This window comes from Oncorhynchus mykiss, chromosome 17, assembly GCF_013265735.2.
Source record: "Oncorhynchus mykiss isolate Arlee chromosome 17, USDA_OmykA_1.1, whole genome shotgun sequence".
NCBI lineage: Eukaryota > Metazoa > Chordata > Actinopteri > Salmoniformes > Salmonidae > Oncorhynchus > Oncorhynchus mykiss.
The window spans coordinates 32,465,359-32,484,363 of NC_048581.1; the positions used below are offsets into that span (position 1 = coordinate 32,465,359).

General features: G+C 40.9%; 1 protein-coding gene across 1 annotated transcript in view; it reads left to right on the forward strand.

The window, feature by feature from the left end:
• Positions 1-13,218, forward strand: part of LOC110493746 (zinc finger protein 2) — a 31,082-nt gene extending 17,864 nt beyond the window's left edge. Inside the window, exon 4 of the mRNA XM_036949744.1 lies at positions 11,252-13,218. Within this exon, the coding sequence (XP_036805639.1) occupies positions 11,252-12,624 (1,373 nt within the window). The 3' untranslated portion in view covers positions 12,625-13,218. The remainder of the gene's footprint in view (positions 1-11,251) is intronic.
• The last annotated feature ends 5,787 nt before the right edge of the window (positions 13,219-19,005 follow it).

The following is a 19,005-nucleotide window of genomic DNA, read 5'->3' on the forward strand; positions in this document are numbered from 1 at the left end:
GTATATTATAAATTGTTTTCTTGGGTTAAGAACTACATTTCTTGTCCAGTTAGTGCAATTTACAGTTGAAGTCAGAAGTTTACACACAGTCGAGGCCAAAAGTTTTGAGAATTACACAAATATGAATTTTCCCAAAGTCTGCTGCCTCAGTTTATATGATGACAATTTGCATATACTCCAGAATGTTATGAAGAGTGATCAGATGAATTGCAATTAATTGCAAAGTCCCTCTTTGCCATGCAAATGAACCGAATCCCCAAAAAACATTTCCACTGCATTTCAGCCCTGCCACAAAAGGACCAGCTGACATCATGTCAGTGATTCTCTCATTAACCTCTTGGTGTTAGGGGGCAGTATTTTCATTTTTGGAAAAAAAATGTTCCTGTTTTAAACAGGATATGTTGTCAGGAAAAGATGCTAGAATATGCATATAATTGACAGCTTTGGATCGAAAACACTCTAACGTTTCCAAAACTGTAAAGATATTGTCTGTGAGTATAACAGAACTGATGTTGCAGGCGAAAGCCTGAGAAAAATCCAATCCGGAAGTGCCCCAGGTTTTGAAAGCGCTGCGTTCCAATGACTCCCTATATGGCTGTGAATGTACCATCAACGAGCTTACGCTTTCTACGTATTCCCCAAGGTGTCTACAGCATTGTGACATAGTTTTACGCATTTCTGTTGAAGAATAGCCGTATGGGGGCACATTGCGTAAGTGGTCACATGGTGGCTCCGAGAGAGATTCTCGCGTAAAGTGCAGAGGTAGCCATTACTCCAATCGGTCCTAGAGAAAAAGGAATTGTCCCGACAGATATATTATCGAATAGATATTAGAAAATCACCTTGAGGATGGATTCTAAACAACGTTTGCCATGTTTCTGTCGATATTATGGAGCTAATTTGGAATATTTTTCGGTGTTGTGACCGAAATTTCCGGGCGATATCTCAGCCAAACGTGAAGAACAAACGGAGCTATTTCGCCTACAAAAATAATATTTTGGGAAAAAATTAACTTTGGCTGTCTACCTGGGAGTCTCGTGAGTGAAAACATCCGAAGTTCATCAAAGGTAAACGATTTCATTTGATTGCTTTTCTGATTTCCGTGACAAGTTTGCCTGCTGCTAGCAAGGCATAATGCTATGCTAGGCTATGATAAACTTACACAAATGCTTGTCTAGCGTTGGCTGTAAAGCATATTTTGAAAATCTGAGATGACAGGGTGATTAACAAAAGGCTAAGCTGTGTTCCAATATATTTCACTTGTGATTTTCATGAATAGGAAGATTTTCTAGGAAGATTTATGTCTGTTGCATTATGCTAATTAGTGTCAGATGATGATAACGGTCCCGTTCACGGGCTAGGCGCACTACAGGTTAATCTCTATCCAAAAATGTCACCAAGCTTCTCAACACACAGAACACCTAAAATGCTCTGTGGCACAATCCCAATACAACACACTAGGTTCGTTCTCTGATCCTACATCTATGATTGGAGGGACAACATGTCAGTTCATACTGCAAAAGCTTTGATTGGTTGGAGGACGTCCTCTGGAAGTGGTCATAATTACCATATATGTCTACGGAAGGGGGTGAGGCCTACCAACCTCCTAGATTTGTATTGAAGTCAATGTAGCCAGAGGGGGACGGAAGCTAGCTGTCCTCCGGCTACGCTATGGTGCTAGCCCAGACAGTGCTGTTGAAGTTACTGTAGACCTTCATTGCAAAACAGTGTATTTTAACCGATTATTTGGTGACAAATTAATATATTTAGTATAGTTTTATCTAAAAAGGATAACTTTTTTAATGTTTCACTATTTTTATTTTTATGAAATTTCACTGAGGAGGATGGTCCCCCTACTTCCTCCCCTGAGGAGCCTCCACTGGAGTGCGCATCATAAAAATGACTGGTAGTCTACACACTTTGTTATTATCGGTCAGTCAAAGCAGCACTACTGTCAGAAGCTCCATGTGTACCAAGCCATGTGGAAGATTTGTAATCAATGCTACATTTAATTACAATTATGGTATAAAGTTGTCTAAATGAGAAGCAGTAGGCTCCAATGATCAACCAACAGGTAGGCTGTTGTTTAATCTGAATAGAGTTGTTGTAGACCAGGACGCGGGGAGCGCTTCTAAATAGCCTCAGTTAGCCTTGCTAACTAACTTAGCTGGCTAGTGTAGCTATCTGGCTTCTTGATGCAGTCAAGACAGACACTACCAGATGAGATGATAGACAACATATCGCAGCGACATATTTGTGTAACTTGCGCGAGTCAGTTTGGCTATTTTCTCGCTCTCCCTCTGTGTCAGACACAACCGGCCCCTGCTCACTCACACCCCCTCCCCCACATGTCTGTGCTGAAACTACTAGAGTGCACCGCCTCTCCTGAGTTGCGCGAGCATTGTCCAATTGAAGTGCTGTCTTTAAAACACATGTACACTGAACAAACATGTCATCACAATATGTAAAGTGTTGTCCCATGTTTCAAGAGCTGAAATAAAAGATCCCAGAAATGTTCCATACGCTGTCGTGGCATTTTTCTGCTTTACCAAATGAGGAGAGTTACAAACTACACACCAGTCCGAGTTATACTTAAATTACATCTTTAATAATAACAATAGCTTTGCAATAGCCTTTTTTGACTTTCAATGATGCGCTATCTCTAATGAACCCTTGAAAAGTGACTACAGAAAATTACAAAAGATATTTCATAGCCAAGATACACCCCTCTCTTGAGCATTTATCCTTTGCCAAGATAATCCATCCACCTGACAGGTGTGGGATATCAAGAAGCTGATTAAACAGCATGATCATTACACACGTGCACCCTGTGCTGGGGACAGTGAAAAGCCACTCTAAAATGTTTTGAGGGAGCATGCAATTGGCATGTTGACTGTAGGAATGTCCACCAGAGCTGTTGCCAGAGAATTGAATGTTAATTTCTCTACCATAAGCAGTTGTTTTAGAGAATTTGGCAGTACGTCCAACCAGCCTCACAACCGCAGACCACGTGTAACCACCCCAGCCCAGGACCTCCTCATCTGGCTTCTTTACCTGCAGGATGGTCTGAGGCAAGCCACCCGCCCCGTCAATATTAATGGGGGCCTGTTTGGCCTGCCTTTTCCTGTAGTACACGATCGGCTCCTTTGTCTTGCTCACGTTGAGGGAGAGGTTGTTGTCCTGGCACCACACTGCCAGGTCTCTGACCTCCTTATAGGCTGTCTCCTCATTGTCGGTGATCAGGCCTACCACTATCGTCAGAAAACGTAATAATGGTGTTGGAGTCGTGTTTGGACACGCAGTCGTGAGGGAGAACAGGGAGTACAAGAGGGGACTGGCCTCCCGAGTGGCGCGGTGGTCTAAGGCTGTGCCACTAGAGATTCTGGGTTCGAGTCCAGGCTCTGTCGCAGCTGGCTGCGACCGGGAGACCCTTGGGGCGGCACACAATTGGACCAGCGTCGTCCGGGTTAGGGGAGGGTTTGGCCGGCAGCGATGTCCTTGTCCCATTGCGCACTAGCAACTCCTGTGGCGGGCCGGGCTTAGTGCACACTGACACGGTTGCCAGTTGTACAGTGTTTCCTCCGACACATTGGTGCGGCTGGCTTCCGGGTTAAGTGGCATTGTGTCAAGAAGCAGTGCGGCTTGGTTGGGTTGTGTTTCGGAGGACGCATGGCTCTCAACCTTCGCCTCTCCCGAGGCTGTATGAGAGTTGCAGCGATGAGACAAGACTGTAACTACAAATTGGATATCACGAAATTGGGGGAAAAAAGGGCTAATAAAAAATAGGAGGGGAGTAAGTACAAACCCCTGAGGGGCCCCTGGGCATCAGCATGGCAGGCGTGTTGTTGCCTACCCTTACCACCTGGGGGCGGCCCGTCAGGAAGTCCAGGATCCAGTTGCAGAGGGAGGTGTTTAGTCCCAGGGTCCTTAGCTTAGTGATGAGCTTCGTGGGCACTATGGTGTTGAACACTGAGCTGTAGTCAATGAACAGCAATCTCACATAGGTTTTCCTTTTGTCCTGGTGGGAAAGGGCAGTGTGGAGTGCGATTGAGATTGCGTCATCTGTTGGGGCGGTTTGCGAATTGGAGTGGGTCTAGGGTATCCAGGAGGATGCTGTTGATGGTAGTCCTTGACCAGCCTTTCAGAGCACTTCATGGCTACTGAAGTGAGTGCTATGGGGCGGTAATTATTTAAGCAGGTTACCTTCGCTTCCTTGGGCACAGGGACAATGGTGGCCGGCTTGAAACATGTTCGTATTACAGACTCGATCAGGAAGAGGTTGAAAATGTCAGTGAAGACACTTGCCAGTTGGTCCGCGCATGCTTTGAGTACACGTCCTGGTAATCTGTCTGGCCCCGCGGCTTTTTGAATGTTGACCTGTTTAAAGGTCTTGCTCACATCGGCTACCGAGAGTGTTATCACATAGTCATCCAGAACAGCTGGTGCTCTCGTGCATGCTTTAGTGTTGCTTGCCTCGAAGGGAGTATAAAAGGCATTTAGCAGGCTCGTGTCACTGGGCAGTTCCCTTCCGGGCTTCCCTTTGTTGTCCGTAATAGTTTTCAAGCCCTGCCACATCCGACAAGCATCAGAACCGGTGTAGTAGGATTCAATCTTAATCCTGTATTGAGGCTTTGGTTGTTTGATGGTTCATCTGAGGGCATAGCGGGATTTCTTATTAGCGCCCAGATGAGTGTCCCGCTCTTTGAAAGCGGCAGCTCTAGCCTTTAGCTCAATGCAGATGTTGCAGGTAATCCATGGCTTCTGGTTGGGATATGTACGTATGGTCACTGTGGGGACAACATCGTCGATGCACTTATTGATGAAGCCGATGACTGAGGTGGTATACTCCTCAATGCCATTGGATGAATGCCAGAACATATTCCAGTCTGTGCTATCAAAACAGTCCTGTAGCATAGCATCCTGACCACTGACCAGTTCTGTATTGAGTGAATCACTGGTACTTCCTGCTTTAGTTTTTGCTTGTAAGCAGGAATCTGAAGGGAAGGGCAGGGCAGAGATTTGTATGCATCTCTGTGTGTGGAGTAAAGGTGGTCTAGAGTGTTTTTCCCTCTGGTTGTACATGTGACATGCTGTTAGAAATGAGGTTAAACAGATTTAAGTTTGCCTGCATTAAAGTCCCCGGCCACTAAGAGCGCCGCTTCTGGATGAATTTATGGCCTTGTAGAGTTGGTTGAGTGAGGTCCTAGGGCCAGCATCGTTTTGTGGTGGTAAATAGATGGCTATGAATAATATACAGTTGAAGCCGTAAGTTTACATACACTTAGGTTGGAGTCATTAAGTCTCATTTTTCAAACACTCTGCAAATGTCTTGTTAACAAACTCTAGTTTTGGCAAGTTGGTTAGGACATCTACTTTGTGCATGACACAAGTAATTTAAATGTAAAACTTGTTAGGGATAGGAATTTTGGATGACTGAGGTGTCCAAAGTAAACTGCCTGTTACTCAGGCCCAGAAGCTAAGATATGCATATGCATGGTAGTTTTGGATCGAAAACACTCTAAAGTTTCTAAAACTGTTAAAATTATGTATGTGAGTATAACAGAACTGATTTGGCAGGCGAAAACCCGAGGACCAATTGTTTTTCTGTTGACCTGCCAGCCAATTCCAAGCTTAAACTATTGAAACCAAAGACTTCCGCCTCCCAAATTGCAGTTCCTATGGCTTCCACTAGATGTCAACAGTCTTAATACATGGTTTCAACCGGGTGTGTAGGTTTTTCAATAACAACGGGAGGAACAATGGCCATTTTACTCTGTAGCGCAAAACTCACTCTGAGAGCCCCCACCTATCCACTTACGCAATGTGATCTTTCACGCTCATTTTTCAAAATAAAAGCCTGAAACTATGTCTAAAGACGGTTGACACCTTAGGGATGCCATAGAAAAAGGAATCTGGTTGATATCCCTTTAAATGGAGGATATGCATGCATAGGAACAGAGAGGTTTCAAAATAAGAGGCACTTCCTGATTGGATTTTGCTCAGGTTTTCGCCTGCAATATCAGTTCTGTTATACTCAGACAATATTTTTACAGTTTTGGAAACTTTAGAGTGTTTTCTATCCTAATCTGACAATAATATGCATATTCTAGTTTCTGGGGCTGAGAAATAGGCAGTTTCAAATGGGTACGTTTTTTAGCCAAAAACGAAAATACTGCCCCCTACACGCAAAAGGTTAAAGCTTGGTCGCAAATGGGTCTTCCAAATGGACAGTGACCCCAAGCATACTTCCAAAGTTTTGACAAAATAGCTTATGGACAACAAAGTCAAGGTATTGACTGACCATCACGAATCCCTGAACTCAATCCTATAGAAAATTTGTGGGCAGAACTGAAAATGCATGTGCGATCAAGGAAGCCTACAAACCTGACTCCGTTACACCAGCTCTGTCAGGAGGAATGGGCCAAAATTCACCCAACTTATTGTGGGAAGCTTGTGGAAGGCTACTTGAAACGTTTGACCCAAGTTAAACAATTTAAAGGCAATGCTACCAAATACTAATTGAGTGTATGTAAACTTCTGACCCACTGGGAATGTGAGGAAAGAAATAAAAGCTGAAAGAAATAACTATCTACTATTATTCTGACATTTCACATTCTTAAAATAAAGTGGTGATCCTAAGACAGGGAATTTTTCAGAGGATTAAATGTCAGGAATTGTGAAAAACTGAGTTTAAATGTATTTGGGTGAGGTGTATGTAAACTTCCGACTTCAACTGTACATGTAGAGATGAAACGGTCTGAAAATTTCATATCACGATTATAGTGACCAAAGTTATCACGGTTATCAATATTATGGCAGTGTTGTTCAAATGTGCTTGAAATGCTAAAAAAATGACTGATACGCACACTGAAATCACTTCACCAAGTTTTATATTGAAAACCAACAAACAACAAATACAATTAGCAGCACGATGCACTTTTTGTGTGCATAAACATGAAAATAATAACATTAACATTAAAGATGGCACCATGTGGCCATGATGGGTAAAAGTTTCCCTAGTGCAGGTTTAAATGAACACAACCGTCTCACCTCGTCAACAGCCAGTGAAACTGCAGGGCGTCAAATTCAAAACAACAGAAATCACATGTATTTTACACCATTTTAAAGATACACTTGTTGTCAAGTGTCCGATTTCAAAAAGGCTTTACGACTAAAGCAAACCAAACGATTATATTAGGTGAGAGCCAAGTCACAGAAAAACACAGCCATTTTTCCAGCCAAAGAGAGGAGTCACAAAAATCAGAAATATAGATAAAATGAATGACTAACCTTTGATGATTTTCATCAGATGACACTCATAGGACTTCATTTTACACAATACATGTATGTTTGGTTCGGTAAAGTTCATATTTATATAAAAAAATCTGAGTTTACATTGGTGCGTTATGTTCAGTAGTTCCAAAACATCCGGTGATTTTGCAGAGAGCCACATCAATTTACAGAAATAGTCATCATAAATGTTGATGAAAATACAAGTGTTATATATGGACATTTAGATGCCCTTCTCCTTAATGCAACCCCTGTGTCAGATTTAAAAAAAACTTTACGGAATAAGCAAACCATGCAGTAATCTGAGTACAGCGCTCAGACAACAAATCAACCCAAAGAGATATCCACCATGTTGGAGTCAACAGAAGTCAGAAATAACATTATAAATATTCACTTACCTTTGATGATCTTCATCAGAATGCACTCCCAGGAATCCGAGTTCCACAATAAATGTTTGTTTTGTTCGATAATAGCCATAATTTATGTCCAAATTCCTAGTCCTTGTTGTTCGCGCGTTCAGTACACAATCTAAACTCACAACGCGCGTGCAAGTCCAGTGGAAAGTACGGACGAAAAGTCCAAAAAGTTCTGTTACAGTCCGTAGAAACATGTCAAACGATGTATAGAATCAATCTTTAGGATGTTTTTAATATAAATCTTCAATAATGTTCCAACCGGAGAATTCCTTTGTCTGTAGAAAAGCATTGGAACGGAAGCTACCTCTCATGTGAATGCGCGTGACCAGCTCGTGGCTCTCTGGCAGACCTCTGACTGATTCCCCTCTCATTTGGCCCCACTTCACAGTAGAAGCATCAAACAAGGTTCTAGTGGAAGCCTTAGGAAGTGCAACATGACCCCATTTCCACTGTATTTTGGATAAGCAAAGAGTTGAAACAAACGTACAAACTCAGATTTCCCACTTCCTGGTTGTTTTTTTTCTCAGGTTTTTGCCTGCCATATAAGTTATGTTATACTCACAAACATCATTCAAACTGTTTTAGAAACTTCTGAGTGTTTTCTATCCAAATCTGCTAATAAATGCATATCCTAGGATCTGGGCCTGAGTAGCAGGCAGTTTACTCTGGGCACGCTTTTCATCCGGACGTGAAAATACTGCCCCCTACCCCAAAGAAGTTAAGTAAACAAATCAAATAAACAAACAACAAATCAAATAAGCAGCACTATGCACTTGTGTGTGCATAAACATTAAAATAACAACATTAACATTAAAGATGGCGCCATGTGGCCATGAGAGGTAAAAGTTTCCCTAGTGCAGGTTTTAGTGAACACAACCATGAACATAAGCAAATCAAATGTGCATATAAAAGCAACACAAGCAAAGCAATGTGCATGTAAGAACAATACAACCATATGTAAACAAATCCAATGTGCAGGTGTTGACATTAAAATAACACAAAATATGTAAACAAGTCGAATGAACAGCATTGATTGAATGTCCGTTCTCTCCTTCATAAAGAAATAGGGTGCTGCTGGCCTAACTTCCTGTATGTATGCAATTTTTGTTCACTTGAGATTGAAATGTAAAAATGTCAGCATATTTACTTTGTCCGGTTTAAGTAGTGATCTGCGAGGGGAGTCGATGTGCCCGCTGGCACTGAACACTCCCTCTGATGGCACGCTGGTTGCTGGGATGCGCAAAAGCTTCCTTGCAACCCTGGCAAGGTGAGGGAGCTCTGATGCATGGCCCCTCGTTGTTATAATTATTATTATTCACGCACACGCATACACACACGCACACACACACACACAGTCTATCTTCTGTGTTGGATTTGAGTATATGCAATGACCCCATGCACAATTTACATAAATACAAATGAGTCTTAAGAAGACGGTGATAGTAATTGCAATGAGCCCAACAATTGACATAAATACAGGAGTCGTGTATAGGAGTCTATAGTGTTTCTCCTGTTGGAACACTTTTACATCCAAGTCGACGACTGACACATTTTTTATGAACAAAATATGATGGTTTGGTGACTAAACTACATAACGTGTTATCGTGTGTAATGGGCGAATAGAGTCTGCAGACACAATGCATACAGCAGCAGAACAACGTGTAGTGTTTTTACAAGAGTAGGTAACACTGAAAGCTTCAGTTTACATTATTGACAAGCTATTAGCAAGTTAGAGAGACAAACCATGACGTTTTCCCCCATTCCGAAGTCCCCACATCATGCATTGAGCTAAAAGTTCACTTGCCTTGCATTGGCTATAAAGTAGTGGATGGTGGTCACGAAGATGACTCAAAAGATTTGAAGTGTTGCAGTGTTTTTTGTTGTTGCATGTTCTGCAGACAGGGTGACCATCTTCGATTTAAGATTCCCTCAGCACTTTTGTAAAACCCAAAATATGACCACTCTTCAGATTTGGTCCTATTAGAAGGCTGAAAAATCTCCTGAGCTCTGTCACTGCCTTCCGCCATGTTTTCACACAAAACAAAACCCACGTTGCATGCTGCGCCTGCACTAGACTGTTGCTAACTTTGGTTGATGTTGGACAATATTTACCGTGAGTTTTTCAAACCACGGTAATCAAAAACGGTTTTAAAGATGATTACAATTTGAAATGGTAATACTAACCGTAGGGAATTTTACAGTGGTTTATTGTGAAACCAGTAACCATTTCATCCCTATATAGATTAGAACTCTCTTGGTAGATTGTGTGGTCTACAGCTTATCATAAGGTACTCTACCTCAGGCGAGCAATACCTCGAGACTTCATTTATATTAGACATCGCGCACCAGCTGTTATAGACAAATAGTAGCTTCTCTGTCCTGCCGCTGCATGGAGAATCCCGCTACCTCTATATTATCTGTGTCGTTGTTCAGCCACGACTCGGTGAAACATATTATTTTACAGTTTTTCAATGTCCCGTTGGTAGGATAATCTTGATCATAGCTCATCGATTTTATTTTCCAATGATTGCACGTTGGCCAATAGAACGGATGGCAGTGGGCGTTGACTCTGTGCCCAAAATTCTGGGTTGTGAAAATACAATACATTTTACTGACACTCCCCCTCGAACCTATAGTGCGACAGCCAGTGTTAAGATTTACTGCTGCGTTTAAGTTAGTTTAAATAGAGCTCAGAGTGCGTTATCACCCCCTTCATTCTCTCAACAATATGAGGAAGATGACTGAAATAAATATTTTATTCGTAAAATGTTCTTGTGTAAAAAATATATATCACGCCACATTTAGGAATAACAGGATGCATTTGAAACATCATGCACATTAAAACTTTCATATGAATAAAATGAAAGGAGTCGGAAAGAAGATGCTTGTGTATTGATAAGCACATCAATGATGGCATTATGATACACATACAATAAAAGAAAGACGGCACTTCTAATAGCGTATTTCCCACCTTAGCCTGCTGAATTTGCAAGATAACTTTCATTTTCATTTCGGCAAAAATGAAAACGTGGCACTGACTCGCCCATGGATTGCCGTTTTCAGGTTTGTATCAATAAAGAGTGGCGTTCGACTCACTAGGTTGTCCACGTGCATCATGGACAAGTAGTTACATGCCTGGCTGGAGTTAGTGGCAGCTGCAGGATCAATATCCACATCCGTAACGTGGATGAAGCCTGCTGGAATGTGAAGCTAACTGAAGCTGGCTTACTTCAGAAAACCATAAGTAGATCTAGCTAACCTTGTAATATACCCCTCAGAACCCCAAATGTAAGCTTGTTTTACTCCATTGTTTGTATACACTGTAATTGTAGTCCATTAGGTCTAATAAATGCATAACAGTCAAGTTCTAGTTTGTTTTTATTAGGCTACAAAACACTACTGCCATTCTGTGATGACGTGTGCTGCTGTTTTTACTGATGGATCTAGTCTTGATTAAATCTCATAGGAAGACAATTTTATCATATGGATGTTTCATTCAGGTCTCTGTTTAGTATTTAACTAAACACTCTGTTTGTCTTTGGCAGGAGAGAGACTAGACTCTCACTCGAACAGCGGAAAGTGTACTTCAGGGAAACCAGACCCAGAGATGCCCAAACCAGCGAGACAACACCGCTGCTCGCAGTGTGGAAAGAGTTTTACTAAGTTACGGAACCTAACAGATCATGAAAGAATACACACAGGAGAAAAGCCTTACCACTGCTCACAATGTGGAAAGAGTTTTACTCAGTCAGGGCACCTAAAAACACATGAGAGGACGCACACAGGAGAAAAGCCTTACCCCTGCTCCCAATGTGGAAAGACTTTTACCCGGTTAGGGCACCTTAAAGACCATAAGAGAACGCATAAAGGGGAGAAGCCTTACCACTGCTTTCAGTGCGGAAAGAGTTTCACCCAGTCAGGGAACCTGAGAACGCATGAGAGAATACACACTGGGAAAAAAAACACACACCCTGTAGAGAGGCCTTTCCAATGCGCTCAGTGTGGAAAGAGATTTATCCGGTCAACTCATCTGAAAGAGCATAAGAGAACACACACAGGAGAAAAAACATTCCAATGCACTCAGTGTGGAAAGGGTTTTACTTGGTTATGGACCCTGAAAGACCATGAAAGAACACACACAGGAGATAAGCCTTTCCAATGCTTCCTGTGTGGAAAAAGTTTTACCCATTTAGGGAACTTAAAAATGCACAAGAGAATACACACAGGAGAGAAGCCTCACCACTGCTCCCAGTGTGGAAAGAGTTTTACCCAGTTAGGGCACCTGACAACACATGAGAGGACACACACAGGAGAGAAGCCTTTCTACTGCTCCCTGTGTGGAAAGAGTTTTACTGAGTTAGGGAGCCTGAAAAAACACAACAGAATACACAAAGGAGAGAAGCCTTTCCAGTGCTCCCTGTGCGGAAAGAGTTTTACCCAGTTAGGTAGCCTGAAAACACATGAGTGGACACACACAGAAGAGAAGCCTCACCTCTGCTCACAGTGTGGAAGGGGTTTTGTTGAGTTAAGGGGCCTGAAAGAGCACGAGAGAATACATACAGGGGAAGAGAAAACATACCACTGTTCTCATTGTGGGAAGGGTTTCGGGCGATCAGGGCATCTAAAAGTGCATGAAAGAACACACACTGGCGAGAAGCCGTATCAGTGCTCTCAGTGTGAAAAGAAATTTTTCTCATCAGGGGACCGGAAATCACATGAGAGAACACACTTAGTAGAGAGGCAGAGGGCTTTCCAATGCTCTCAGTGTGGGAAGAGATTCATCCAGTCATCTCATCTGAAAGATCACATGACAATACACACGGGAGAAAAACCATTCCAATGTTCTCAGTGTGGAAAAGGTTTTACCAGGTTAAGGAGACTGAAAACACATGAGATGACACACACAGGAGATAAATAATCCTTTCAAATCCTCTTAGTGTGAAAAAGCTTTTACCCGGTTAGGACACCTTAAAATGCATGAGATGACATGCAGGGAAGAAGCCTTTCCACTGCTCCCAGTCTGGAAAGAGTTTTACCTAGTCAAGATACTTGAAAAAAACATGCGCTAACACACTTTTCAGAGAATCCTTGAATAAATCCACACTGCAGGAAAATATATTTTTATATGATTAAGTTAACTCATTGATTCTACTTTGTTGTATACCCCTCAGGTCTAAGTTTGCGAAAAAGAAACCAGGCCCAGTCCTTGCCGTTCTGCCACTCTAGGCGAGAAAATAAATTGCCGCCATCCTCCTCTCTCTGCAAAACTAGAATAGTGTGCCGTGTCCACCCAGTGGTGGAAAAAGTACCCAATTGTCATACTTCGGTAAGAGTAAAGATACTGTACCTTTAATAGAAAATGACTCAAAAGTGCACGTCACCCAGTAAATTACTACTCGAGTAATTGGTTTTAAATATACTTAAGATTCAAAAGTAAATGTAATTGCAAAAATATACTTAGTGCATTCAGAAAGTATTCAGACCCCTTGACTTTCCACATTTTGTTACTTTACAACCTTATTCTAAAATGTATTAAATTGTTTTTTCCCCCTCATCAATCTACACACAATACCTCATAATAACAAAGCAAAAACAGGTTTAGATTTTTTTGCAAATGTATAAAAAACAAAATGGAAATATCACATTTACATAAGTATTTGGTTGAAACACCTTTAGCATCAATTACAGCCTCGAGTCTTCTTGTATATGATGCTACAAGCTTGGCACACCTGTAGTTGGTTCAAGTCCCGGGCTCTGGCTGGGCCACTCAAGGACATTCAGAGACAAGTCCCGAAGCCACTCCTACGTTGTCATTGCTTTGTGCTTAGGGTCATTGTCCTGTTGGAAGGTGAATCTACGTCCCTGTCTAAAGTTCCTGAGCACTCTGGATCAGGTGTTCATCAAGGATCTCTCTGTACTTTGCTCTGTTCTTCTCTCCCTTGATCCTGGCTAGTCTCCCAGTCCCTGCCGCTGATAAACATCCCCACAGCATGATGCTGCCACCACCATGCTTCACCATTGGTTTCCTCCAAAGAGTTTAATCTTGGTTTCATCAGAACAGAATCTTGTTTCTCATGGTCTGAGAGTCTTTAGGTGCCTTTTGGCAAACTCCAAGCAGGCTGTCCATGTGCCTTTTACTGAGGAGTGGCTTCCATCTGGCCACTCTACCATAAAGGCCTGATTGGTGGAGTGCTGCAGAGATGGTTGTCCTTCTGGAAGATTTTCCCATCTCCACAGAGGAACTCTGGAGCTCTGTCAGAGTGACCATCAGGTTCTTGGTCACCTCCCTGACCAAGGCCCTTCTCCCCAGATTGCTCCGTTTGGTCAGGCGACCAGCTCTAGGAAGAGTCTTGGTGGTTCCAAACTTCTTCCATTTAAGAATGATGGAGGCCACTGTGTTCTTGGGCACCTTCAATGCTGCAGAAATGTTTTTGTACCTTTCCCCAGATCTGTGCCTCGACACAATCATCTCTCGGAGCTCTGTGGACAATTCCTTTTACCTCATGGCTCGGTTTTTGCTCTGACATGCACCGTCAACTTTTGGACCTTATATAGACAGGTGTGTGCCATTCCAAATCATGTCCAATCAATTGAATTTACCACAGGTGGATTCCAATCAAGTTGTAGAGATCTCAAGGATGATCAATGGAAACAGGATGCACCTGAGCTCAATTTCGAGTATCATAGCAAAGGGTCTGAATACTTATGTAAATAAGGTATTTCTGTTTTTTCTTTGTCATTATGGGGTATTGTGTGTAGATTGATGAAGAAAAAAACATTTATTTAATCAGTTTTAGAATAAGTCTGTAATGTAACAAGATGTAGAAAAGCCAAGGTGTCTGAATACTTTCTGAATGCACTGTAAGTATCAAAGTAACAGTATAAATAATTTAACATTCCTTATATTAAGCAAACCAGATGCCATGATTTTCCTGTTTGTATTTTTTTAATTTAAAGATAGATGGGCACACTCCAACACTCAGACATAATTTACATACAAAGAATTTGTGTTTAGTGACTTTGCCAGATCAGAGGCAGTAGGGATGACCAGGGATGTTCATTTGATAAGTGTTAATGTTTTAAAATGTAACTTTTATTTAACTAGGCAAGTCAGTTAAAAACAATTTCTTACTTACTATGACAGCCAAACCCGGACGACGCTGGGCCAATTGTACGCTGCCCTATGGGACTCCCATTCACGGCCGGTTGTGATACAGCCTGGTGTCTGTAGTGACGCCTCTAGCACGGAGATGCAGTGCCTTAGACCGCTGCGCCACTTGGGAGCCCATTTTAGTAACAAGTTATTTTGGGTGACAGGGAAAATTCATGGAATAAAAAGAAAACGTAAAAAATATAAATAGTAAAGTACACACACCCCCTAAAAAGACTTAAGGTGTACTTTTGAAGTATTTTTACAACGTTGTACCGTTTGTAAAACATGCAGTTGCATTGGATTTATTAGTCCTGGTGTTAGTCCTGGTTCCTGACAAAGGTTTTTCTATTTAAGCTTTGAATATCAATTCCCCAAGTTTATCAGGCTTTATCTTGAGACTATTTGCTATGAGAATCAACGCGTTTACACAGCGGGAAATGCAGATATATTTTCTTCGCTATAATCAGTCAAAACTTCAGGGATACAAATCTTAAACACTTATCTATTTTACTACTGCAGTGAAGTTAGCTTTATATTGAAGATTCTGACTTTACTCGTCAATACCTCAACAGAACATGCCAGGAATTTATAAAAATGTAATTCTAAATCAGCTGACAATAGTGAACAAGTTCGACCCCTTGTTTTAACATATTTACTTTTTGGAGACAAAATGTAGCTCAAACATTGCTCTCCTCTGCTGCAAGGGTTTAGGCACCCATTTTAAAACAGAAACGCTTACTATAGCATGTTAATGAACAATGTCAATACCTTCTCAACCACAGACATACCCAGATAACACATTTAGGTTCTGGCAATAGTCCCTGAAGGTTGTGGGAATGTTCCCCGAACGTTGCACCAATGTTCCCTAAAGGTTTAAACGGATGGTTTTCTTAACATTCTTATAACGTTCTCTTTTGGTTTTACAAAGATAGCGGGGCACGTTCTCTGAAGGTTACACTGTAGGCAATGTTCTCTGAAGGTTCTGGGAATGTTCTCTGAAGGTTAACAATGGTCCCTATAGGTTCAACATTATGGTTTTCTTAACACACACACAGAATGGCACAATTAAATATGAACAATTAATTATTATATTTATACCAATTATCCCACTGAATACTTAAAAAAAAAAAAGTATACTACGTCATAACTGACTTTGTATGGGCAAATACAAAATAAAAGTTTAAATTTCTTCCAAGACTTAAAAAGAATTGATGATATTGGACAGAGGGAATGTTAGTGATGTTCCAACGAAATTACAGTTAACAAAAATGACCCTTAATCCAGTATAAACTAATGTATAGAATGTATTTTACAAGTTAAAATCACAAATTCTACAGCAAAACGGCAGAGTCATGTTTTAATTAAGTGATAATGCCCGAGTAGCCGCTGTTTGGAGGATATATTGGCACGGCCTGAGACCAAGTCAAATCATGCCAAAATCAGCAACTTCGAGGGCATTATCACTTTTATACAATGGGTTACCAACATATATAAATAATGATTGACATATTTTCATTAACAAACAAATATTTTAATTTATTCATGATATTTCATCCTTCCACAAGATATAGTCCCGACACAAATCTAGGGTTGCTACCCAAGCCGCCTGGTCGTTCCTTCTATCTGTTCAGTTGCCAGTCGTTCAGTCTTTTTATTCTGTATCTATGGACGCAACCCAGATCTATATGTTCCATTGCCATATTGGCTGGCAATGTTCTTATCCCTTGCTAGCTAGCTAGTCATGTCAAACAGTGCAGACAGAAAAACAACAAAGTAGCTGCATTTGTTTGTTGTTTTCTAGTGATATTGATTTGGATACATCCATAACAATGAGCTAATGATGCGCGATTTCACCTGGCATAGAAAATCTGCTCTCTTTCGTCAGGACACTGTTGCTCAAGAGCTAGCCAACAACACAGCTAACACAATAATTTTAAACTGAAGCGGGAAAGACTACAAACTAGCTGCACATTGTTTTGTTAGACATGTTTTCTATTGCTAGTTCTTTGTATATATCCATAAAAATGTTGATTTCATGATTTCGAACTGGCTGAGAAAAGCTCCCTACCTGTCTGTCTCATCCCAACACTTTCATTACTATGGGACAGGTGGAGATCGAATTTGAATATTGAAACAATTTAGCAAATGTCGGAGAGACAGACAGCAAGGTTTATACAAATCTCCGATGTTGAAAACTAGATGTTAGTCGAAAAGAAGTGGGAAATAATGTCTACATGCTTTTTATAGTGGAGATCAAGTTTATAAATTGCCTGGCTGGGCTGATGAGACAGAGGATTGCACAGGCAGATGGAACAGAGTAAATAGGCATTTTAACATCATAGATTTAGCCGGTGGTAACTTGTGGAATAGACACAGGCTGGAATGCGGTTTTAAGCAATCAGCATTCAAGATTAGACCCATCTGTTTTATAAGTGTAAAACTAATGACTCAATAACCTGCTATAAAGTCCAAAAGTTTTGGGCGGAGTTAGAAAGTTGTCTGTCTGATGTATCAAAATGTAAATGTACTTTTAATCGGTCTGTCTGCATATTTCAAGACATGGCATACGAATGAGCAGTGAGATACCTGACGGGCTGGATGATACTTTTCTCATCAACCATCTTGACAAAATGCACACTTAACTGGAAATCAACCAATCGTCAAGGTCAAATACTTTATTATCTAAATGTTGAAAGTGCGTGGGTGACAGAGAGAAACAAAATGGTGCAGTTTTAGGCCATGTGTCAGAAATTGATGCTGGTGCTGGAGATGAATGGGGGGGGGGTGAGCAGATAGGTCTGGCCAGATGTGATGACATTGATGTTTTTGTGCTGTTGTTTGGATGTGCATGTTTAGTACTGTTTTTAAAAATGTATCATTTTAACAGTTAACACATTTATAATTTTAGTTAACAATTCAGAAATCTGCAACCTGGTGACTGCCTCATAAAGCTGGTTGAGAGAATGCGAAGAGTGTCCAAAGCTGTCAAGTCAAAGGGTGTCTAAATATATCTTTATTTGTTTAACACTTTTTTTGGTTACTACATGATTCCATATGTGTTATTTCATCGTTTTGATGTCTTCTCTATTATTCTACAATGTAGAAAATAGTCCAAATAAAGAAAAACCCGTGAATGATTAGGTGTGTCCAAACTTTTGACTGGTACTGTATATGAATGTGTTTTCACATTTATTTTGAATGTTCCTAATTTAGAGTCACTGCAGTGTACCTCTAGTGCTGCAGACATTGTTGTTTTCTGAGCTGACATTTTTAATAAATGTTTAATATACTTTAAATAAAAGTGAGAATCAAACATGTATTGTTTTTTCAATGACTACACCACATTTGAACAAAACAGGTGTGATTCAGTATAGATCAAGAACAGCCTGCACTTGTGCTTACTTTCACAGTCTGTCTGCCTCCTTTCTCTGCTCTGCCTCTTCACCTTTTTGACCTGAAGGACCTGTAAGTTCCATACAATCAATGCAATGGCAACAAATGTAAGTTAAACGTGGCCTGCTAGGGCACCGTAATGTTAACGGCTAGTTATATAGATTACCGGTATTGCCATGACTGATAGTTTTGAAAATGTGAGTTACATTTTTTTTGGCCGGAAGCATTTTTTTTCTCATGAATATCTGTCTCTGCCAAATTAGCTTTCTTCTTTGCTCTGTCATATGAGTAAAACAATAACATCGGGTTACAAATAATTATTCAATGGTTATTTGTTTGAAATTATATGCCACACCGGACATACCCTATTAGATGGTCATACTAGTATAGATTTCATATATACTATCACTTTCAAAACATATTCACTTTACCTGTGGTCTCCAGAATTCTGCCCCCATTGTATCATTTTCTATGTCTTGTCTGGTCGTTCACAGTTTTGACCTTTTTTTGGTCCAGTAGCAATACACAACCTGATGAAGAAGTTAGTGTATTTCAATTATAAGCCACAGAAATACTTTGAAAACAGCTACTGCAGAATTGTTCTGCTATAACTCACACGTGCTCATACTTGACGTGTTACTCTATTTTTATTCAGAAATGGGAATGTAATTTTTGCAGTGTAGAGCCCTGAAAATTGACCACCCGCTTATGTGGCTGGTGAAATTTACGTTCTTTACCCACCAATACCTAAAT